A 24,223-nucleotide genomic window follows, 5' to 3' on the forward strand; every position below is an offset into this window, starting at 1 on the left:
TACATTCATATTTTTCTCTTGGGATTATAAGATACAGGTTTGACACATGCACTACCCAACAGGTACAACAGGTTTTCTCTCATGATCCTGAGAGCTTAAACAATGAAATAATTTTCAGTTACCTCTCTCTGTTTTCACCTGTGATCTTTTGAGAGTGCTTCTTCTGGCAGGTGTCATTCTGTATATGACACAGTAACTCAAATGACCATTGTAGTTAACAGAGTCCAGGAAGAATTTTCTCAGATGCTTAACTGGACTGCGTAGCCATCACTGGAATGTTAAATCAAGAACTATAAAACTTTTAATGTAATTTTTAATATTAACAAAAAACTCTAATTCAGTGTTTAAATAAAGAGATGGGTGCCAGCGTGTCTTAAATGATCAATATAAAGTGAAAAAAATAAACTGTGCAAAAACAAAATGCCTTTTTAAACTTTAACTTACTGAAGTCTAAGCTTTACATGAGCCTTAAACCATTAAAATTCTCCTTTGCAAATGTAAACTTGTTTTTTAATCAAGTTTAAGGCCTTAAAAAATCTGGAAGATTGGCTAAATCTTTAATGCACTTGAGAAAAATACCGTTTTCCTTATTGCTGTCGCGATAAAGCATGATATTCCTCCGCCGCTTCCTATATTATACAATGGGAGGAGAGACGAACAACGACTCGGGCGGAGTGATTTAGTCAGGACTACACCCAAGCGCCTGTCCGGTTGCAGCGGCTCCTCTTCGTTGCCTAGACCAGAAGAAAGCCGGGACGTAACGGTGCCGGGGGGGTTTTTGCTTGCTGGAGGCCCGTGTAACCACCGATAAATACAGCTTTCTCACAGTTTCTTCGTCGTTCAAGAGGCGATCGTGACTTAGCTTACTTTTTTCACCTTAAAACTAATTTCACAAACATGTCCTGGCAAAGCTACGTGGACAACCTGATGGCCGATGGCAGCTGCCAGGACGCGGCCATTGTTGGGTATGCGGACGCCAAATATGTCTGGGCATCTTTTGTCGGCGGTACCTTTGCCAACATAACGGTACGTATGTGCTGTACGTCGGTATTCCTAGTTGTGTATGAGCATAATGCACATTTTTGCATGTCGCTTATACGTTTGTCTGCATGCCAGGCCTTGTTGAATGGGGGATAAGCGAAGCAGTGTGGGTACACATGGTATCCGGTGGTCACACATAGGATCCACTGGCATGTGTGCGCCGTTGCTTTTCAACCTGTCGCCTGCAATTCCCACCTTTCTTTTCCCGCTTTTATTGTACGTCTACTATCTTAACGCTTAAGCCATTTTCCTTTTTAAAATAACTGTGCAGCACCGAAGCGCTCAAGCTAGAGATCATCGTTGCCGCGAACTCGAGCTAAAGCGGCTAACTTGGCTGCTAACAGTAACTAGCCGCATTGGAAAAGCTACAGTAATATAAGAAAATTAAACGGCAGTCCTATAAAACTATTGTATCCTGAATTAGTCATTCGCATGTTTAAAAACTGCTTAGTAGTTTCGGCTACCATAAGCTTTTCCATGCAGACTAAGTCAGTGTTACCAGTGATTAGCGAACTACACGGTTAGCTCAAATCGGGCCGGTCATCTCCCTCCCCACCACCATCATCCTCAGTCATTACTAGCTAACGCTAACGGCGCAGGGTTGGCGGCGCTCGCACGCATTCCTTACGTGCTGGCGTTCCGTTGGTCCTTTTCAATTTTCCTATTCGGCTTCTGTGAATCTCTCCACCGCTACCGCCCATCATTTTTCCAAGATGGCGGACACGCTCCCAGTTTCTTATTCATTTTTGTCCATGGGAGCTAACCGAGACGTCTGGGCTCGGATCTCGGTTTTTTTCTCATTAGCATGCCACCCCGTGTTATGGACAGCATGCGTCGGATGCTCCTATTTTACAACAAATAAAACTCAGTCGACTGAAAGTAAAGCTAACTTGTTTAACAGACACATTCGGGGTTTTCCTTCATCCTCCATTTTGTCCGTTAAATTTATTTTGCCAGTCATCTACGTTTTTAATCGGGACTCCTCCGGTTCCAACGTGAATATAACGAAGATTTAGCAGTTCTAGCTGGCTATTATAAAATAAAAAACCCCGCTCATGTGGCGGGGACTGTGGTTTCGTTATCTGAGGTTAACTGGGAGTGCCCACTCGGAGCTATGGAACGGCAGCGTTTTCCTTTTGAAATACAGCAGTTTCCTTAATGGACTTTTTAGCGTGTAAAAGAAGCTTGCTTTTACCGGCTGTCAACCAGCATGCCCGGTGGTTGCATTTGGTAAAAGGAATCCCCTTTTAATGAATACAGAAGGTTTTCAGGGGATCTGAAGTCGTTTTCATGTGGGGATGGCGGCTTTTCATTCCCGGTTGAAGTGACCAAATTAGCAACCCTGGCCTGGGCTTGTAGGTAGCCGCCATGCTATCGTTATCTTACGACGTGCTTTGAGTTTGCCGTTTTCCCTTCCTGACTGTGTGCCATGACTCTGCACTTCTGGACTCAAGGGGCAACGCCTTTTGTTCTGCAGTTCGCTCCAAATAAAGTAGTTTGAGCAAGAAAATGTGTGTGTGTGTAATTATTTTTTTTTTTTACTGTACTGAGTTTCAAAGAAAACAAATAAGTTGTCCCCAAAAGTGAAATATTAGCAGCTTAACGTTTTCGTCATTGCGGTATGGTCGAGATTTCAGGACTTCTCCACCGGTAGCATAAAGGAGACTCCTTGAAACAGACCACGTGCTTTCATCTGCCCTGGGCTGGATGGTCCTCTGTATCAGTCTAAATACTGCCCTCTGTGCTAAGATGACTAATAAAAACCATTACACACTTAAAAAAAAAAAAGGGGGGGGGGGCACTTTTCAACAAGACTTAATCTTTTAAAGAGAAACATCAATAATACAGTGTGGTTTGAAATTTGTTGACTGGGGTTGAGGGGGGAAAGGGCAATCTGTCAAAGATGGAAACTATGACCTCATACATTTTAATGACTGAATTGTAAACCATATTAATTAAAATATCCCATAGGTATATTTTGGGCCTCTTGCAGAGTAATCCGTCAAACCAAATACTTCATGATAATGCAAATTTAGCCTGGAGGTCTTCTGTAAAATACATTTTTATGTTGGTGCCTTAAATGGGTCCTGGTGCAGAACAAACTCGTAAGATGTACAGATTAGTTTAGGATATACTTCCTGTTAGATGTTGAAACCCCCATTAACTATATATAGATTAAGGGAAATCATTACACGACAGTCCAGCCAGCTCTGGACATCTTGTGCATAAATTCAGTCATAGTTGAATGTTGTGCAGTAGTGGCAATAAATACTAATTCTACCCTCTTGTAATTTAAAAGCTGCAGGTTAAACATGAATGCAAGCTCTGGGCACAAGGCTTTCACAGACTAGAGTTGGGCATTTATCATTAGAACTATTTTACTACAATAAATTCCAAATTATTTCAGTATGTTTCTCAATTTATATATTAAGCAATGATGTTTTTGTTGTGGAGGGACAGCAGATTCTGAGCTGAGAGGAGGCTGGGCAATTAAACTTGAGGATGGAGCAGTTGTGAAATCTGGGCTGGTGCTGATGTGTAAAAGAAGTTTGGCTGATCTTCTTGTGCCAGGGAAACACAGGAAATGAGTAACTTCCCTGTAATGAGCGTCTTTCAGCTCTTGATCAGCATCATCTTGCACCAATTTTTTTAAAACTGCCAAAATTTGATCGAAGACAACAGATTAACACTGGACAATGCAGCCAACAGCCAAATAATTTTGTGTGTGTGTGTGTGTGTGTGGCTCTTGCTCAGTCTCGAGGCTTCACAGCACCCACATTATGGAGCAATACTTGTGTTTGTGGAGAAACCCTCAAGTGTCTCCACATAAGCAATATTCTGCATTGATCTTAACGACGATGTACCTGACCTCCTGATCTCTGTGCTTCCTCCTAGCCTGAAGAAATTGATGTGTTAGTAGGAAAGGACCGAGAGGGATTCTTCACCAGTGGGCTGACCCTGGGCAATAAAAAGTGCTCCGTAATCAGAGACAGCCTCCAAATTGACAACGACTGGACAATGGACATCCGAACAAAGAGTCAAGGAGGAGAGCCCACATACAATGTTTCTGTAGGCAGAGCAGCCAAAGGTAAGCATCAGGTATACTGCTGTTAGCAGCATAAATCTTGAGTAGTTACACAGTAACCTGCTTTGAGTTTTACCATTTTAGTTTAGCTGTTTATTTTTGCTTTTAAAACGATATTATTGTCTTGTGCAAGCATGTGGGGTAGATGTTGACTGCACCTTTCCTCAATATATGACAGATGGGTGTAAAATGTCTGGATATTACTTTCAGTGACGGTCGATAACAGGCCGCAGTTGCTTCCATGTAGAAATGCATATTCAGGTTGTTTGAGCTCAGGAAGTTCATATTCAGAGATTATTGCTATGACTATTATCCAAGAGTGAGTTTATTTCCCCGCTAGAGTTATATTGCAGTTTAATTGGTATGGTTTACCTTTAACACTTTAAGACTAAGCAGCTTACAAATGAGAAAATCATAATCAGTTATGGTTTAGTAAAGTGTCTGTATGTTTACCTTTTTTTTGATATGTGAATTTAATAATTTTGCCTCCAGTTTATTCAGAACTTCTTACAGCTGCCAAGAATCGGAACAATTAAAGGGTATCATTTCTTTGTGGAAATGGTTATAAAGTAGATAAATTGTTAAGCTTCAGTCTTAAATGTGACCATCAGTAGGTTAAATTAAAGGCTTTTTAAAATGTATTTCTTGTCATGGGTCACAACCTTGATAATATTTCAGTAAGCTGAAGTTGAGTCTTTAAGGACTTGCCTGAGAGTTGTCAGTTTTCATGTTGCCTGTGTGGGCCCCGATGTCCTGTCCTGCCCAGTTCATGCCACAAGGTACTCTAGCTAACAGACTGCATCATCAGTTTCTGGGCTCACTTTTGGGATCAGGATTTCTGGGAAATCCTTTCTGGAATGCATGCATCTTCCTCCTTTCTGGTTTAACACCCCCCCCCCCCCCCCCCCCCCCCCCCTTTCAAATTCACCACCTGTTTTTCCCACTCGCTTCCACTCTGTCCTAGTACTTGAGGCACATGAGGGTGTTTTGTTTTTTTTAAACACATGTATTGAGGAGAGGTATGCCAAGCATGCTGCTGCATTAGTGATGGTTAATAGTTCCTAACTTCACTTTCTTGTTCTTTGCTGCTGTCATGGCGCATAATGACACATTAAACAGACTGATAGGAGCAGAAACAGCCATGAAATGCTAGGCTTTGTGCCCCACCCTCTTGGCCAAACAGCAGGTATTATTTGGATATTTTACTCATGTAACTAAAATGGACATAGAAGCTACTCTTGCAGCCATTTGACCTGGTAAACAAAGACTCCCATCAGTGGCTAAAACACTGACTAGATAAACTTCAGCCTCTCTGCATTGAATTTGTTCATCACTGTAAAGGGACTTTGGACTAGTTTCAGAGTTCTGTGGTCTACGTTTAGCAGTTTAAAGTGTAGTAAAGCCCTGATCTGGCTTTTAGCTCATGTTAAACCACAGCATGCTGGGAGAGCAGTGTCCTCTTAATAGTTTATAAAATAATAAACAATACATTGAGTCTTTGTGGCAGTTTGCTATTGCACTGGACTCTGTGCTAACTCCAGCTCTGTGTCTCTGCTTGTTTGGGCATCACAGATCTGACGACAAGGCTTTGCATGCATCCTTCACGTTTATTTTCCTGTTGCACTTACTGTCTTCCTAACTGTAACGTGACCTGTCGCCACCAGCAGCACCGATAAGAAAATGAATGTTGGAGCTCTGCACAGCCTTCAGAGTTGAAGGCACCGCTCTGCTTTCTGTGCCATTGTCTTCCTTTTGTAGCCGTCTCGTCTGCCTTTGCCGCTTTAGCTCTGTGCTCTTCTTCTTTTCATTGTGTGATCTCCGCACCTTCTCTAAATGTCCCTTCTCTGTCTCTTTTCTTTCAGTCTTGGTCTTGGTAATGGGCAAAGAAGGGGTCCATGGAGGCGGATTGAATAAGAAGGCATACTCGATGGCAAAATACTTGAGGGATTCAGGGTTTTAGTTTAGTTTTGATGTAGCTTATGCGGTGTAGGGTTAAAAAAAACAAATAAAAAAAACAAAACAAAGGAAAATTAAAAAAAAAAGCATAAAATTTTGGGGGGGAAAAACAAAGCAAAAAAAAAAATCTGTTCCATCTAATGTTGAGCCCATGTTTTCCCCCGCGTCCCCGAACGGTCCCGTTTAAACAACCCCAGGAGCATTTCTAAACGGCACAGGGTTCGAGCTCTGTCCCCATATTTGGCCGAGATGGCATTGAGTGTTATTCTTTTTCCAGCCCTGCAATCAACATGCCTGTTCATTTTATTTTGTTTCTTTTCCTTTGTGTACTCCAGCATTGGTTATTGTCATGGGGAAGGAAGGTGTCCATGGAGGGCAGCTCAACAAGAAAGCATTTCAGATGTCTGAGTACCTGAGGAAGTCCGGATACTAAAGCAGCCTGTACCCAGCTACCTAGCAGCTCACCCTTACCACCCTGTTGCATTTCACACTACTTCCAGTCCTAGTTTGTAGTTTTTGTTTTTCTCCCTTCTCTTCTCCCCATTTGTTATCTGTCTTTGCTGTGTGGGTTTTTTTTTTTTTTTTTTTTTTTTTTTTTTGTCATTACCCCAACCCACTCATCCACCCCCCCCCCTCAAAGCACTTGCTCTGTGTACTCTTTAATACCCCTCTAAGCACTCTTCAGTTGATCCATAGCAAAGATGAGCATGTTGCTAACAGGATGTCATGACAAATTTGTACTTAAAGACCAGCAAAAAAAAAAATTCTCGCTGAACACTCACAGTTAAGGCTTTAGTGGTTAATTTGAAGCTTATTCTTTTATTATTTTTCGTCCACATTAGTGCCCATCACTTAATCACACACACACTCCCTCCCCGAGCAGCCGATGCCTTTGGAGCACTAAAGCTCGTCACGTCTTCCTCTGTCGTTGCCCCCACCCACCCCTCCACGTCCTGGTGGGGAGACTGCGTGCATCTTGGACCACCGTCGCTCCCCTCTCTGATCCACCACTACACATCCACCCCAATCTTTGAAAGTCCCTCTTGCCAAATTTTCACTTCCTCCCTCCCTGCTCCTCCCCTTCCTTTTCAAATCAAGTAAACACTAAACCTCACTGGGCAGTCTTCAAACACTACTCGCCACTCCGGCTCCCATCCCGTCAGATATCACCCGTTAGTCTGTTTTGTTTTGTTTTTTAAAACGAACAAAAAATGCAAGGATGCTCTGGGGCATCACTATTTGATCCTGGCGAGATCAGCCCCTCTCCACTCCCTGTAGATCATCTCGAGCCCACAGTAGATTGTAAGAAGGGATCCAACTGAGGACTTTTGTGATCACCTCTGTCCTTCCAAATGTGGTGGTGGTGTGGGACTCTCCTCCTGGCATAGCAGCCCTCCCCTATTACACGAAAAATGACAACCCACGGACATTCCACAATAACAACGGCTCAGGCACTTAATACTTTTGTTTGCCAGCTCCTGTAATGTATATTCTTTAATTTCTTTTTGTTTTCTTTTTAAAGGCTGCCTTTTTCTTTCTTTCTTTTTTTTTTTGGACAGTAGACATCCCAGCATATAACCTTCTGGAGTGTGTCCAGTTTGAATTTCTTTTTCTTTATATAGGACCAAGTATAGTTGAAGGTCGGGTATTTGTACACTCGCTCTAAGTCATGTGAAGGATGGCTGCTTTTTATTCTTTCTGATGAAGGAAACACTAACCAGACAGTAATACTAAAGTTTAAAAAAAAAAAAAAAAGTGAAGTATCAGTGGAGGTAAGGGTGGGAGTTTATGAAGAAAATGATCATTAGGTTTTGTTTTTCTCTTAGAAGAAACACAACTGCATTTCAGCAGCCCCATGCTGTGTTGACAACTATAATACTGTGGAATAAATTGCCTTTTCTCTAGTCAGTTGAGCTCTGGGGAATCAGCCTGTCCACGCTCAGCACTGCTAACAACGTCCAAGTGGGGGGAATAAAAAATAACAGTAGAAATGACTCTTAATGGGAGATGGGATTAGTTGGAACAAAGACGCTCATGGCTGTTTTGTCGAAACTTTAACTGCAGAACCTGTGTATCCTGTGCCATAACGTAGAGAGATCTGTTGCTGTTGTAAAACGGATTGTTACCCACTGTCCATGAAGGGGTCATTTCATTGGCACTTTTTTTTTCTTTATTTTTCTAGCTTCAGCTCCACTGTTTAGGCCTTGTGGGATATGTGTACTCATTAAAAAAAAAAAAAGGAAAAAAAATTGTTTAAAGTCCTGTTTGCCGGTCTATTCATTTTCTTTCCTCACCACTTTTTTTTATTTTTATTTTTTCTTCTTACATCTGGGATACAGTCTCTTTAATGCATTTGATTTCATATGCATAAAACCAAGAAATGCCATAAATTGATTTATCACCTTGTTTACAGACAGATCAAATAAATTTATTCCAACCAGATTGTGAGTTTACTGTCTTCTCTGTTGATCTGAACACTTTACTCTCAGTGAATCTGTGGTAATGTTTGGACTGAGCTAACTGCAGGTGTTTACCGTCAGGTTAGGCCTCATCTAAGGTGCCTGAGCTCCCAGACACGGGTTAAGGCTAGTCCCAGAACATAAGTGTTTCTTCAGATCTGAGTGTAAGATTGTGAAGTCCTTCTCAAATGAGTTTTCCTCTACAGAAAAGTTTAATTTATTTTCTTATGTCACACCAGGCATGAGACATTACTGCTTTCATTACAGCTGTTCAGGAACTTAAGGTGGCTTTTAATTACTTTAACAGACATTCAAGGTCCATCAAAACGCATCTCATCTTTACTCTCAGATGTTTAAGGTCCATAAAGTGCTAAGAAAAGACCATAATGTGACATTTCCTTACCACAAGTCCACAGTTCCTGTTAATGGAGATGATTAGAAGGTTGCTGTTGTGATTGGTGTGGGGGTACGGACAGGCTTGGGGGCGTCAGGATTCCCCAGGAGCACCTTCCTTGGAGGGCTCAACCCGGGATTGCGGTCATGGCCTATTAAGGGCTCTGTTGGCTCTTAGGTGACGGTTTCCTCGTGGCTGCGTGCGGTAGGGGAGGGTCTGTGCTGATGGACGTGGGTTACTGACCTGGTAGCCTGGGTGGGTCCGGGACAGGCGTGGGGTTCTGGGGGTGCTCGGTCTCTGGGCTGGGGCCCTGGTTGGTGTGTTGCCGGGGTTGTGGGTGTAAGGGGGGCCCAGCCCTGGCGCAGGGTGCCGCCAGTGCATCGAGCCACCTGGGGGGCTCTTCAACAGGTGGGGGAGGCTGTTACATCTTGCAGGAGGTCTCCTCTCTTCAGGAACTCACTCTGCAGGAGGGGGAGATACAGGAGAGGTGGAGGAAGATCTCAGCCTGGGCGTCTCTTGTCTTGTGTAGTCTGGAAGATGAGTGGATGACGGGGTGGGTGCAGTTTTCTCTGTGGTGGGGTCGGGTGGACTGTCCCGGGCTCTGTGGGGCCGGGCGGCGCTGCTGAACTGGACCCCGGTCTGGATGGGCCTGGGCCCCCTTTCCCTGGTGGGTTGCAGAGTATGGGGGTGCCTACTGGGGTCAGCGGGGGGAGCTGGCCCCAGGGAGGGGGTCACTTGCCCCGCCCTTCCTTCTCTCCCCATCTCCAGCTGCCTCCCTCTTCCCGCTCCACCACAACCACCCACACATGCAGGGCCTTGGGGTAAAGGTGTGTCACCAGGGTGCAGGGGAGGCTACCCCCCCCTCTGTCCCCTTCTGGCTGCCTGTGCCTCAATTTTATCCCACAACTTAGACATTCACGTTACTCACACTTTCATAACACATACATATAGGACCTTGGGGGTGGGCACGCTACACGGAATCCACAAGACCATCAGGGTGTACACCTCACCCCTGGCGTCGTTGCCCACCTCTCAATTTTAAATACACGTAGACATTGAGGGCTAGCAGGTGGGACCATGCGCTTACCTGCTGCTCTCTGGCAGGTAGCTCCATGCCCTCCTGGGTTTTAAATGCACCTTAGAACACACATGCATCAACACTACAATGAGCGGGTGGAGGGAGGTTTGGAGTCCTCACACCCCCGTTCTCTGCGGCCTGTTGGAGCGGGGGGTCTGGGAGGAGGAGTTGGCTGTCCGATTGGGGTCTGGAGTGTGGGGCCTCCCTGCTGCTGCGGAGTCGGGGCGGTCTGCCTCTCCCCACCGCAGGGAAAAGGGTAACACTACCTGAGTCTGGGTGCAGTTTCCCCCTCCAGGGGCAAGGGTACCTAGACCTGGGGCTTAGAGTACACTTGGGGAGTGTGATCGTGTGTACAGCGTCTCTTTATGTCTGTCTCCACGTTGGGTGAGTGTGGAGTGAGTGCATATGAGAGCATGAGGGTGGGAATGGATGTTTGTGTCTGTGTGTGCCTGTATGTCTGTGTCTATATGTCAGGTTGGGTGTCAGACGCCACCTCTCTGGGGACATCTCAGGCCCTCTAAGGTATGGAGGCCTATCTCCCCCCTCCACTTCCCCTGCCAGTGGCAGATGCCCTCAGACATCAGTGCGTTGGTGGTTCTTTGTGTCCGGAGATGGGCGTCCAGGTACACACCGGCTCACTCCTTGATGGCTGCTTGTCGGGGCCTGGAGCCTGGGCCTGCCGGCGGAGCTCACGGACACGTCACTGCAACTCCCCCTGGCTTCTGCTCCGCGGCTGCTGGGTGACCCCTCATCTGGGACTCTCCTCAGCTCTTTCTGGGATAGTGGCGCGGCTTTTTCTTCCTTGGTCTCTTGTGTTCTGGGGGCCTCTGGATGTCTGGAGTCTTGATCTCCTCCATACCTGCTTCATGCCCTGGAGGACGGGGCTGTGGCCCCCCACACCCTCTAGCAGATCATTACAAGCGCGTGGGTGCTCACACACTCAAACTACACCCTTTTTGGCTCCTACCTCAAAGCACACTGTGCGCCATCGATCTTACGTGCTGCATAATGTTTAATATTTACTGTTATATTCCCATAGATCATGATGTTGTTTATTATGTTGCTCTTCTGCTTGTTTTCTCTCTTTCTTTCTCAACAGGTGATTGATATGTATTTTGTCTGCTTTTTTGTTTTTTTTCCTCCTTTATCCTCGTCCCTCTTCCCTGCTGTTTTTCTTTTCCCTCTTTCTTAAAAAATAAAGTTTTGGGAAGTATTTTCTTTTCTTCGAAAAAAAAAAAAATATTGTGGCATTGCTTGATACCAAACAAAGCATTTTATTTCTTTGTAAATGTTGTAAATTTACTGTCTATACAAGCACATTAAACTTCAATATGAATTAAAAAAGAAAAGATGATTAGAAGGCTACAGAACAGCTGAGATTAGACTATTTTTGAAGAAAAAACCAAGCTCTTTTCCCCCTTCCACTGGAAACGAGGAAGCGTTGAAGAACCAAGACCAGATCTGCCACGTTTTAGGCCGTTTTGGACGACTATTGAATGTTACCAAGAAACCTATAATTGCAGGATGTTTTTCAGCTCAAGTAATGAAGCTCAGTCAAGTTTCTTCGTCAGGCGTTTTATTGAAGTTTTACAGAGATGTTTGAGCAGGAAAACAAAAAATACGTGAAATGAGAAGGCAACAGGATTCACGAACGAAAAAAATCAAGCTGTGTTATGAAAAAAAAAATTTGATTATTTACTACAAACAGTCTTAAAAATACATCGGGTCAGTTGAGCGTGCACCATGAGGCCTACCGAACAGCAACTGCTCGAGTTTAACGAAATGAAGTTCACCACAGGCGACGGACAGTTCTCACAATCTGAACTGGTGTAACCCACAGCTTCATGTGACACCACACGGAGAGCACACCCTCTTCTTCCAGTGTGTCACTCAGACCAGTTTAACTAGAGCTTCTCTTGGTGTGAATCACTGTAACAAACTGTGGCACAAAACACAAGAGCTCCTTAAACAAAACAAAGGTTAATGATAGAAATAAATTGGCAAACCACATCACTGTGGCTCAAAGTGTTAATTTTATAAAACCAATGGTGCATAGTGGTCCAACCTGTGTCACTGTAGCATGAACATGTATATACAATAAATGCAAGATGTCCTTTATTGTGATCTATATTTATATACACAGTACATTTACTGATCGTGTGTCCGGGACCTTTGGACTCGTCTGCTTGTGTGTCATCTTTTTACGACTAAATAAAGAGTACAGTATGGCAGTGTACTGTACGCATCAGTCTGGCCAAAGCGATGCCAAAGGTATGCAGACTGGAGCTTCGTCCATAATCATGATAAAAAACAAAAACTTAAGATTTGTATTTTGTGAGAAGGAAATTACAATGGATTTGTAAGCAGTGAGAGAAGAACTGGGATGACTCTGCATTGTGCCCACAACAAAAGTCTCTGCAGCTGTGAGGTCGGGCAGGCCGAGGAGCTTCTAAGCGACACGTCGGTCAAGCTCGGGGCAGGTCGTGCTCGTGGCCTTCGGAGCACGGCTGCTGCATCTGCACCACCACGGTCTCCACGGTGACCTCCTCCTCGGTGTCGCTGCTGTCCAGCTCGTCGTCCTCGTACTCCGAGGATTCCTGGTCGTGCTCGGAGCGCGACGCCCCGGACATGGTGCCGAAGGAGTGGGCGCTGGTGGAGGCCAGGGAGCGCAGCAGCGGGGTGCTCTCAGACACCTCCTCGTTCTCGGGGCCGCTCTCCCCCTCCTCAGAGTCAGAGTCCGAGTCGCCCTGCGAGGGCACCACCTTCTGCTTGCACACCGGACACGTCTTCTTAGTCTTTGTCAGCCACGGGTCCACGCACTTGCTGTGGTAGGCTGAGAACACAAAGGGCATCCTGTTTATGCAACCCAGCCTTTGATGGCTGTCACAGCAAAGGTTAAAGTACGAGAATAAGATCACGATGGAGCCTCGTTATCTACTTAATAAAATGATAACGATCCAAACGGAATAAATCAGAGTAACTGGCTTCTGTCAGTGTAACTGTGGGTATTTTGTAGTCACTCACCATGAGAGCACGGCAGGACTCTGAGTTTATCTCCCTCTTCATATTCATCCAGGCAGATGGCACACACATCGTAGTTATCACCTGGGGGGGGAGAAAGAAACCATATTCTCCCTTTAACTGAACACATTTGAAAGAAAGTGGCTTTCTGAGCACCTGAGAGTCATAATTTCTAATAGGGATGGGACTCATTGATAAAGATGCCGCATGCTTAATAGTAGAGAATGAATGCACTGTGATCTCTGACAGTGCTAATGTTTCTGAAGGTCACTGAGGTCGAGCAGGTTCACAAAGTCCGGCTGCCTCGCGAGTCCGATTTCCTTCGATTCTTTGTCCCTGCACCACCCATCCCATCCTCAGCCTGCAGGGCAGAGCAGCATCTCATTCCCTGTGCGCACTGAAAGCTCAGGAATTCATCAGCGCACTCCCTCTCAAATTCCACAGCGTTCTTCTCCTTTTCCTTCCCTTCCTCTTTCCTTGCCTGAGCTGGAGGGAGGCCGGGAGAGCAGGGGGCTGTGGGTCGGTGTGTTTATGTAAGCTCTAAATGAGCATGTTTTCCCTGACTGAGCTCTCTGTGTCCGCGCCAGAGCCGCATGTGACCGTATAAGGACGGGGAGTCACATCAACCGCCCCTCCTTCCTTTCCCTCCATCATCGACTTCCAACTCGAGGCAGCGTGTCCGACTGCGGCTCCGCCTCGGCCGTTTCACTTTCAGCTTTGTTTTTAACTCAAAACACCAACACAACCACAATCATCGCGAATTTTCTTTTCGCCCAACACTCCTCTGACACGACTCCAGGGCGGCCTCCATCCTTTCCTCTCCTCGCTGCCAGTGCTGAACAGTCGCAGGGTGAGGGAGAGTTTGTGCAGGCACAGATCCAGGATCCAGTATCCACTCAGGAAATGCTGAACTGTGGCAATAACTGAGCTATTCTGAGGAGCAGAGAAAACGTTCAGTGGCTTTCTGAACTCTGTTCTGTGAACTCTGAGGCCTCGCACTGGGGAGATAACATTTAAAAATAAATAAATAAAAATGCCATCGAGGATCGCTTTCTGCTACACTTCAAAAGCTGTTAGCACTTTATTAAGGCTGCTCAGAACGGCCAAATATGGCCTGTTCACTCGAAAACTCGAAGAGATTCCTCCAGGAAGGCCCAGGGCTCTGCACAGCACTGCAGCAGAACACAGTCTAACCGAGTCGACACCCGTCACAGAACAAATTACCCCCATGAGCTGCTGGGGACGTTTCTCGAATATTCCACCACAATAACGCAATTTCTGTGAGCTGAGATTCAGGCTACGTGGGGTACATAACATATCTAGAGTAGCGTGGTTTTCATCAGGATGGTGGTTTCTCCTCATCCTAGTTTAAAAGTTGGGCTGTTGGACCCTGGAAAAACATCTAGGCCACATCTGGCAACTTTTCAGATGCTGGGAATCCCTCGCAATTACGTTTCGGGGCTAGTAGCACACGTTAAAAAGCTCTGAGAGCTGGTGCAGCTCCTCTCCCCTCCATTTTTCCCCATTAATCGGCCAGCCTGCCAGCATTCCTGGCTCTCAAGGGAATCACGCTGTCCTACTGAACTTCAGACAAGCAGCAGAGCTGGAGCGGGCAGGCGAATGAAAGAGAGGCTGACAGAAACTGGGTAAAAGGACGAGGGGGGGGGGGGAAGCATCTACAGTTTGTCACCGCCGACCAGACAAGGACAGCTGGCAAGGAGGCCACTGAGCTCAGAGACAGAGAGGGCTCCTCTATACTGACATCAACATGCTTCACACACCGACGGCTGAGACACTGCAGCTGCTCAGTCCAGTCAGTGTGTGTGTGTGTGTGTGTGTGTGTGTGTGTGTGTGTGTGTGTGCATGCGTGCTCGCCTTGGTTTGAATGTGCAAAGCTGCAGGGAGGGGTGGGGTGACTCATCATACACAGGGAGGAACAGACTGCAGGTCAAAGATCACAGGAGGAGTAAAACCAAGGGTCAAAATCAATCCCTTCATTTATTGTTTTTTCCAGTCAGTTTGCTGCACGTGTGCATTCACACTTTCTGACTCATACAACTGTCAGACGCCGGCTCCTGACAAAAACTGGCGTCAAAGCTCGCTTTCAAATGTCAGGCTGTCAGTGGAGCTGATGCAAGGTTCTGTAAGCAAACTGGAGCATATGTCATGTTAATGGCAGTGTGGTGCTTAGCCGGCAGTCGCACAGCTGCAATTACATAATGCTGTATGCCGGCACAGGTCTTATGTTACATACTGGCATTGTGCGCTGATTGCACGGGTATTGTGGCTTTCATTAAGGCATTGTGCAGACACTCCTTGTCTCGCTTACTATTCATTTCAGTCTTGAGGAATCCCATTTCCATGCACACAAGTGACGTTATCCACCATCACCCCCTCTGACCCATATCTTTACGAGCACTGTCTGCTGGCCAACTGCAACAGTCGAACTTATCTAACCGAACGACCTGCATGACAGCAGACTACAAAAAGAAAACATCATGTGTCTCAATAAGGTGCCGGGCCCACAGACTGTATGTGCAAGCTGGACAAACAGCGTGACATCACACACCGGTCAGTGAGGCCCCGCCCGTCTTAAAGCCTTGAGCTGTAGATTTTAGGTTGTACCGTGTCAGTGCCTTGAAGTGATGAATAAGCAGCGGATGTGACTGAGCAAGCGAACGATGCTGCACGCTCACGTGGTAACACCACATGACCTGCCCTCACTCTTTACCCCTTAAAGCTCTTTTCTGAACTGAGCGGTTTCGGTCATATATTTCAGACCTGCCTATAGAATAAAATGACTGGGTTTGTATTAGAAGTTAGTGAGGGTGGTCCCTGCCTATGCACACACCAACCATTCTAATGGTCATCAAACTACGTCTTTATTGAGATAGATAGATATATATATATATATATATATATATATATATATATATATATATATATATATATATATATATATATATATATATATATATATATATATATATATATACATACATATATACATACATATATACATATACACATACACACACTGACGGGTACACAGGAAATCATCAAATGTTGTCTTTATGGAGGAAGGAGCTACATAGTAACCAGCTTCAATGAGACCATAAACTCATCAGGAAAGTGTTTGGCGCTTGCTCGGGTCACTTCCTCAGACTTTTTTTGCAACTAGAGAAGTCGTCCTCTGCTGGGTATGAGAAAAAAAAATGCTATTTAGGTTACCATGTTATCATTTTATCTCTCGGCACGACAACCACCTGCTGCTATCACAGCTTCAATGTGCCATGGCATCAGTTCACCGACTGTCTGGAACTCTAATGGAGTTCTGTCTTCGTAAATTTGATGTTTTGGTAAATTGGCATTTTGTGTGTTGGTCCAAAATGTTCCACTGAGTGACTGTGAAGCCACAGAGTGACATTCACATCATTTTCATGCTTGAACCATTAAGCGAGACCATTGTGCCTTCTTAATGGGCATCCTAGAAGAAATCACTGTCACAGTCACTCAGACAAACTCTGTAATATTCAATTTTGTCTAAATACATTCGACAGCCACTTTATTAAGAGTAACTGTTCAACTGTTTCTTAATGCAAGTATCTAATCAACCAATTATATGCCAGTTATATGAAGTTCAAACTGAGCATGGGAATGGGAAAGAAAGGTGATTTAAGTGACTCTAAATGTGGTTGTTAGTGCCAGACGGGCTGGTCCGAGTACTTCAGAAACTGCTGACCTACTGGGATTTTCCCCACACAACGGATGCTGGAAAAAAATGGGAGAAAATTCCTTCTTGATGTCAGAAGAGAATGGCCTCTTCAAGCTGGTAGGAAGGCAACAGTAACTCAAATAACCACTCGTTACTACCAAGCTATGCAGAAGATCACCTACATATCAAGCCTTAAAGCATAAGACCGCACCAGGGTCCGCTCCTGTTAGCAGTTTGCACAGGCTCAACAAAACTGGACAATAGAAAACTGGAAAAATGTTGCCTTGTCTGATGACATTCGGATGGCCGGGTCAGAATTTGAAGCATTGATCCAATCCTGCATCAACACTTCAGGCTGGCTGTGGTGGTGTAACGGTGGGGAGGATATTTTCTTGGCACACTCTGGCCCCCTTAGTAGCCATCAAAGGTGTAAAGAAAATAAATTACAACCTGCAAATCAATTTCTACTAAAGTATTTGCTGAAGTGATGGACAGATATCTGCCGATGCGAGCTCCTCTGTCAGATGGGGAGCAGATACTCTCATCAGCAGAAAGACATCCTGCCAGCACAGCAGCAGCTCAGGCTGCGGTGACGATTATTAGCTGGCAAGCATCTTTCCACTTCCCAAAGTGACTCCACACCATGCTACATTTCTTAGCTCCCCTGACCTATGACTCACAGTAACACACAGCAAAGCCATTACAGATTTAGATGTATACCAAGACTGCCACTAACAAGCCTCCTGAAGTAAATGGTAAGCTATCGATTTGGGCTTGCTGGCTGCTTCCACATTGGTGTGATTATTGTAGCCAAGCTGAGACAGGGAAGCACTAAATGATACATCAGCCAAGAGACGAAAACCTTAACAGCTTTGAAATGATCGAGGTAACTGCACTTTAAACAAAGTACAAAAAGGTATCAGTGAATTAAATGTTTTACGAGACCTTTAACACGAGAACATGCCCACTGAACCTTTGCAGAAAAACGTTCTGCACTGCAACTTCCACTGCATTTCAAAATAAGCACCTGAACATGTAATATTCTGCAAAACCGTTCAGGGTTTCAGATTTGCAGCTTCAAGATCAACAGCCACACAGCATCAGAGTACTCCCACTCACTAAAGCTGCATCTGATCAAAGCACCCCGGAGTCCGAGCTCAGCATTATCCGCTGCAACTTGGGCCAAGAAGGGCAACATTAGACATTTTTCCCAGTCTGAAGCTGCACCGTTGCAGCGATGAAGTTCAGGCACGGTGCCAAAAACTTCAGCAACGGTGCAGGATGCAAGTTTTCTTAGCATCACATTGAATTGTGTGGAGTCGAGTTGTCCCAAAGCAAGGCTACAGCTAAAAATAATACAAGTCACAATGTGGCGCTTAAACCCCTCCCACACACACATACAACCAGCTGCTGTAAACAATGATCAATAAATGACAAGCTTTTGCATTCTAGATGAGGGTTTGTGTGGAAACCATATAGCCATAGAGGTTCACTGGTGTATGTACTTAGTATATCACTAACTCACAACACTTACAAAAACAGCCCATTTCCCTTTACGTGACACAAACATCAGAAATAGTGCTGCAGTCATTCCAAATCCAGAGGCCAAATCCTGCTTGAGGCCTTCCTCTTACCTGAGGTAAGCACCGCCTAACAACACAAAATCAGACAACAGGGGTGCTGTCCCACTGCGACAGCCCTCCCATCCTCAAACCTGACACTTTGTTTCTTGCCAGGTTAGCATTGCTCCAAAGAGCAGAGCTCAAAAGGTGATTAGGTGGAGATTTGGTGTCCCCTTCCCATGTTGTTAAACGCTCTGACTCAGCTGACAGGCGTGCAGACGCCGCCCCGGAGGCTGTTTCCTGAACGTCCGAACTCGCCTGAGCAGTAAAGGGTGACTGCAGCGGTGCTTGGTGGAAACCCTGAGTCAGAGTGGGCACTGCTCGCAGACGCATCCGTGACAGCGCACAAACCACAGAGCCTAACGTGACAGAAACAGTGACCAGAGCAGCACATGCTGCTTTTAGCTGGTCTGCTGCACGTGCTTCCATTACTGCCAGGCAGGGAGGAGCAGCTCTGCAGCTCAACCCCCCCTCAATTAGCAGCTTTGCAAGGGGGATACTTATTATGCACCACCCATTCTCTACAAAAGCTCCCCGGTGTTTCCCTGCACAGACGACTGCAGTCCGGGGCTTTCCAGCCCGCAAAATACATCTGCTGGAGGTAACACAGCCGGCAAACATCTAAATACACAGACAAACTTATTTACCCAACACACAACGAGGATTTGCCTTTCAAAACAATGCTATAGTCAGCCTGACACCTATACTTAGAAAGAAGGAGAAGCCACAGAGTTTTACTTAAAAAGCTTTCAGAGGTTTTTGATGAAACACTCAAATATTTACACAAAAATAAAAGCAGAGATCTATTTTTACTTCATCACATTTTCTCTCCTATTACAAACAAGCGGTACATGCTCTACTGTACATCTGCCTGACAGGTAAAATCCAAATTACACTTAGCTTTCGACCCAGCCGGCCCCCAGCATGACTGAGATTACATTCCAAACCATCAGTCATGTGTCCAGTTTCAACAGAGAGGAGCTCTAATCTGCCTTTGTGGAAAAAAAATCAAGTCCATATTAATCCGATTAGGTGCAGAGCTCCAGGGAGCGGTGGTGTGTCGCAATGCATCGATGACATCTCTGTTCTTGGCCGAATCATGTGAGAGAAAGGAGCGAAAGAGCAAAGATAGCATCTCTACAGATCGCGAAGGTCAGAGGTCAGACTAAAAGATGTGTAAACGCCTGGTTGCTTCAGGGAGTCAACACAATGCTGGAATATTTTTTGCTAAAGGAAAACAAACTTAATGAAACCTTGCTAACAGACATGTAGCACTGTTCCACATAATGGGCATAATGATAATGTTGTGCTACACAGTAGCTTTAGCAAAAAACTGAGCCACCTAGAACTCTTAAATTAACCTTTATTGAGCCAGGAAGTGAAATTATTGAGATTTTCCTGTGAAGCCTCGATGCTAACCACTGATCTTTTCCTACCTTTCTTGTACTTGTGGATGGGAAGCTTCTTCAGCTGATCTTTGCGCAGGCGGCTCCTCCGAGCTCTGTGTCGATCCTGGACAAACTTGGTGATCTAGTCGAAGCACAAATAGAGCAAAACTGTCAAAATGAGCGCAAACCACACACAGATCTTGTGCAAGTAAAGTCAAAGAAGCTTAAATTTACAGTGCATAAGAAATTTATTAGACCACCTGTCATAAAGACAAGAAACTGCTCAAAAACACGTTTAAAACTTTTTAATGTTATTGCTATTTATTAAGCAAATAAACTGAATTATTATTTTCGTACCAAAATTTGAGCTAACACGCTGGACATTTTTGAGAAGCCAAAAAAATGAATCAAGCATAACATTCAACCATGAAAACAATGTCTTTCTGTTCAGGGATGGAAGTAAATTAATGTGATTTGGCATTTTAATTAAAATTAATAATGCACTTTACTATTTTTTCTGCTTTTCTGTAAAACTGTCAATTCAAAAATTCATGATTAACAACAATATTTACAATTCAGCATTAAAACTAACATTTCAATGAAACAGCTTGCAAATACTGGTGGATTAATTATTACAGGAACATAAAAAATGAAACGACTTCAACCTGGGCTGAAGTCTGGTGCCTGATGAAGAACAACGTTTTGGGATTAAAACTTGGTTTTCCTAAAATAATTTAGAATTATTTTTACAGCAAGTAAGAGTCCTTACGAGGAAAAAAGCCCTTTCAGTATCAGACCAGTGTGGATTTGACTGTTTTTACTTCTTAATCATCAAATCGATGGCAGTAAAACAACAAATTACTATCCATCTTTACACAAGTTTAGTTGTTCCTTTGTAAAATGCTTTAACCCTGAGTTAAAATGAAGACATCTTAAATTTACCAACCATAAAGACCACAATGAGGATGAGGCAGATTCCCACGATGATGAGGAAGGGGATCAGGTAGTATTCCAGAGGCAGACTGAAGTCTGGCAGGAGGACCACGTGGCCGCTAAAAGAAAAGCAGAGCGCTGTCAGGTGCAGGACAGGTAAACATTAACCTTTCCTTTTCACAGACACGCATTATGCTGCTGACTGTGACCTACACCAACAGCACTCTGTTATAGCTCATTGCTGTGAGCTGCCACATTAAGGAGATTCCCTTTAGTGCTTTTCAGCTGTGTGACAGTCACATAAAGGTCCCCTTATCAACATAATGACATTTTATTTCAGTCAGAAGTCTCTCTGCAGCAGACTATCTGTGCTTCAGGCAAATATGTAACAACCAAACTGGCCCACGCTGATGCAAATATGCCAATACCATGTTTGGTGTTCGTTCCCTGGCTGCGCAGCATGTGGGAATAACCCTCACGTATTAGGGTGTATCTGACACAAACACCAACCGAGTTAAGGTGGAGAAATGAAACGTTAATGTTGTGACCTCTGAGCTCATGTGATCGGCAGCGACAAGTCCTCCCCTTGATATATTACAGTTCACGCTGCGCATTTTGTTTTACAGTAACAACAAATTAAACTCCTGGCTGGAAAGCAAAGAATGGCCGGTGAGTGATCCAGCTTTATAAAGCAGCCAGCTCTCCTCTACGTGTTGAAAGTAAGAATTGTTCATAGTGGAGTGTGAGAGGAGCCGAGCAGGAAGCTGCTTCTATTTATACTGATGGGCAGGAAAAGAAAAAAACAAGAAGAAGAAAATGGAGAGATTTGGGTTTGAGCTTACCCCTTGTCATACATGTAGTCCTCTTTCAGAGTGTTGGCAGTCTCCTCGCCCACAAACACAGACGGGATAACCAACTGCTTCATGATATCCACTAAAAAAACCCAAAACAAACAAAATGGATAAGTTACATACATTTAGAATTACTCAGTTACTTTCAGTTGCAGCTTTTAAAGCTCCTTTCTGAGCACTCAAAGTGCGTTTTTACTTCAAGTCTCATTCACCCATTCACACACATTTCACATGTTCATACACGCTGATAGATGCATCTAAGGCACGTGTGGTGATCGGCATTTTGCACAAAGATACTGAGACAAGCAGGTTGGCGGAGCCAGGGTTTGAACCACTGTCCTTCTGATTAGAAAACAACTTCCCCAATAAGTCAAATACTTTACACCTGAGCGTTTGCAAACATCGATGCATCCTTTTGAAAGATTTTTTTTTTTTCTGCCTGTCCCATTTGGATCTTTAGCCGTCAGAATTGTTGTCTGAAGGCCAAAAAAAGATGCCCAGTGGATTTACTTTACCAAGTGGATCATCATGGCCCTGCCATATTGGTCCATTTGATTGACCATTATTATACTTATGTATTTATTTTATTTTCAGTTGTTGCAAACGGGACAGACATGACTGGACGATAGGACAGGGAGAAAGAAAGAATGAAAGAAAGAGAGGGAGAGAAATACAAATTAGGGGGGAGAAGAGATGGTGAGAAAGGAGGGAAGAAAAAAAAAGAAAGAAAAGCAAACAAACAAAAAAGAAAAAAAAACACCTGGATCACCTGTCAAGAGAAGAAGAAAAAACAGGAGAAAACAAACAACAAAGAGCAACATAATAAATACAACACCATCACAATAAACTAGCTGACAGTAGATACTAAATTTTAAATGTTATTGTGCAGCACGCAAGATCGACAGCGCACAATGTGCTTTGAGGTAGCAGCCAAGAAAGGTGTAGTTTGTGTCTGTGAACACCTGTGTGCATCAGCACGCTTGTATTCAAAAGGTTTCTCCATGTAATGATCTGCTAGGGAGTGTGGGGAGCCATAGCCCCATCCCCGAGGGCATGAAGTAGGTATGGAGGAGATCCAGGCCCCAGAAATCCAGAGGCCCCAGAGTACGAGGACCCAAGGAGGACCACCAGGGGAGCAACTGTGCCACCCTCCTGGGAAGAACTGAGGAGAGCCCCAAACGAGAGGTCACCCAGCAGCCACGGAGCCGAGGCCAGAGGGGGTTGCAGTGATGTGCCCGCGGGCTCTGCCGGCAGCCAGCTGTGCCAGAGAGGACCGGGCCCCAGGCCCAGAGGGCGCCCCACGCCCCTGGTGGCCGCTTGGCGGGGCCCAGCTGGGCCACAGGCGCCAGGCCCCGCCAAACGGCCACCAGGAGTGAGCCGGTACATACATGAGCACCCAGCCCCAGACACCAAGAACCACCAACGCACCGACGTCTGAGGGCATCAGCCACCGGCAGGGAGTGTGGTGAGGAAAGATTTTAAAGGTTCACCAGCTGCTGAGTTATGCTGCTGAACAAAGACCAGAGAAGTGTTTGTGCAGAGTGAAGCTGATCTTCTTGCTATGAAAATTCACCCATTCATTATTTCTGTCCTATCACACATTTGTGTAACATGTTATGATATTGTAATACAAAAGCGATCTGCGTGACCTTGATCTTCGACACTTAATCCCAAATTTTAGCATTACTGAGCTGTTAGCTTCACAGGACAGACATCCAAAAAGGAAAGGAGGTTCAGACTGTTTGGCCACCCAACAAGCACCCATTAAAGCACTGAACTAGATAACAGGAGCATCTTACCATCGTTGGATCCCATGCCGATTAAGTCATCCGACTCCACATTGTGAACAATGGCTGCCTTGTAGCCGGCTTTTTGGGCATTGAGGACCTGAAACAAACAAACAAACAAACAAACAAACAAACAAACAAACAAACAAACAAACAAACAAACAAACAAACAAACGGCAAAACCGTTTTCATCCGATTGTCAATCTGAAAAAATTTGTGGTGGGGGTCAGGTGGATAAAAGTGACAGCAGTATATGTGATAACAGCAGTTTCTGTCATATACTGTGACCAAATTAGATTTTCATTATTTAACAGAGCAGCATGAAGCATGTGGTACCGCTCAACATTTTTGTGGCTCACTCTCTAGAAAGACAAGCAGCATAAACACTGAATGAGCTTTAACTGAAGATACAAAATAGGAAGCTTCCAAGGAAACGATGGGAAACGGGGCACAGAGAAAGCCACAAAGTATTTGTAATGGCTACAGGTTAAAGACCATATGAGAGTCCAATGATGTGAAGATACCCATAATAGTAATTACAAAAACATATTACATATATTAGTAGAGATTGCATCTCTCAGTTGGCTTGGGAAAGTCTTGGTAGGAATTGATGAGAAGGAGTAAGTGGACAGGGAGAGAGAGGAGTCTGGGCTTCAATGCTCTGCCTGCGGCCCTCTCAACCAAGGCTCAGATGAACAGCACGAATAAAAAAAGAAAAGAAAAGATATTTAGACTGGAATGGCTTTGTGTCCTGATGCCTGGTCTGCTTCAAATGTGCTACAATTTCTTATTTTATTTATAACAAACAGCCAACATGGTTCAATCTGATACCCTACAGGTGCTTTTCTGTGCTCTACAACAAAAACAAGCCATGACTATCAGGTATCAAGAAT

The 24,223-nt window shown here is 44.7% G+C and overlaps 2 protein-coding genes across 3 annotated transcripts in view; one reads left to right on the forward strand and one right to left on the reverse strand.

Moving 5' to 3' along the window:
* Positions 1-701: 701 nt before the first annotated feature.
* On the forward strand, positions 702-8,524 carry LOC308396558 (profilin-2-like). Of its 2 annotated transcripts, none has more exons than XM_080881961.1 (3): positions 702-1,026; positions 3,937-4,129; positions 5,989-6,380. In XM_080881961.1, the coding sequence occupies exons 1-3, from the start codon at positions 898-900 to the stop codon at positions 6,084-6,086; spliced, it is 420 nt and encodes a 139-aa protein (XP_080738087.1). In that variant the 5' UTR covers positions 702-897; the 3' UTR covers positions 6,087-6,380. The 2 variants fall into 2 exon arrangements, with proteins under 2 accessions (XP_080738087.1, XP_080738086.1); XM_080881960.1 differs by lacking the exon at positions 5,989-6,380 and adding an exon at positions 6,418-8,524 and having other exon boundaries at positions 721-1,026.
* Positions 8,525-11,555: 3,031 nt separating this feature from the next.
* rnf13 (ring finger protein 13) overlaps positions 11,556-24,223 on the reverse strand; it is a 42,755-nt gene continuing 30,087 nt past the window's right edge. The window contains exons 5-10 of the mRNA XM_080882127.1: positions 23,343-23,430; positions 21,535-21,625; positions 20,706-20,811; positions 19,808-19,901; positions 13,038-13,118; positions 11,556-12,846 (exon numbers count right to left, since the gene is read on the reverse strand). Coding sequence (XP_080738253.1) covers positions 12,479-12,846; positions 13,038-13,118; positions 19,808-19,901; positions 20,706-20,811; positions 21,535-21,625; positions 23,343-23,430 — 828 coding nt within the window. The 3' untranslated portion in view covers positions 11,556-12,478. The remainder of the gene's footprint in view (positions 12,847-13,037; positions 13,119-19,807; positions 19,902-20,705; positions 20,812-21,534; positions 21,626-23,342; positions 23,431-24,223) is intronic.

Source organism: Rhamphochromis sp. 'chilingali' (assembly GCF_963969265.1).
Source record: "Rhamphochromis sp. 'chilingali' genome assembly, chromosome: 5".
In the NCBI taxonomy this organism is placed as follows: domain Eukaryota; kingdom Metazoa; phylum Chordata; class Actinopteri; order Cichliformes; family Cichlidae; genus Rhamphochromis; species Rhamphochromis sp. 'chilingali'.

Excerpts from the sequence above, each read along its gene's own strand:
- LOC308396558 (XM_080881961.1), top strand. The coding sequence starts at position 898 with ATGTCCTGGCAAAGCTACGTGGACAACCTGATGGCCGATGGCAGCTGC. Across the intron at positions 1,027-3,936 it reads GTACCTTTGCCAACATAACG|CCTGAAGAAATTGATGTGTT; the intron begins GTACGTATGTGC and ends GCTTCCTCCTAG. Across the intron at positions 4,130-5,988 it reads TGTAGGCAGAGCAGCCAAAG|TCTTGGTCTTGGTAATGGGC; the intron begins GTAAGCATCAGG and ends CTTTTCTTTCAG.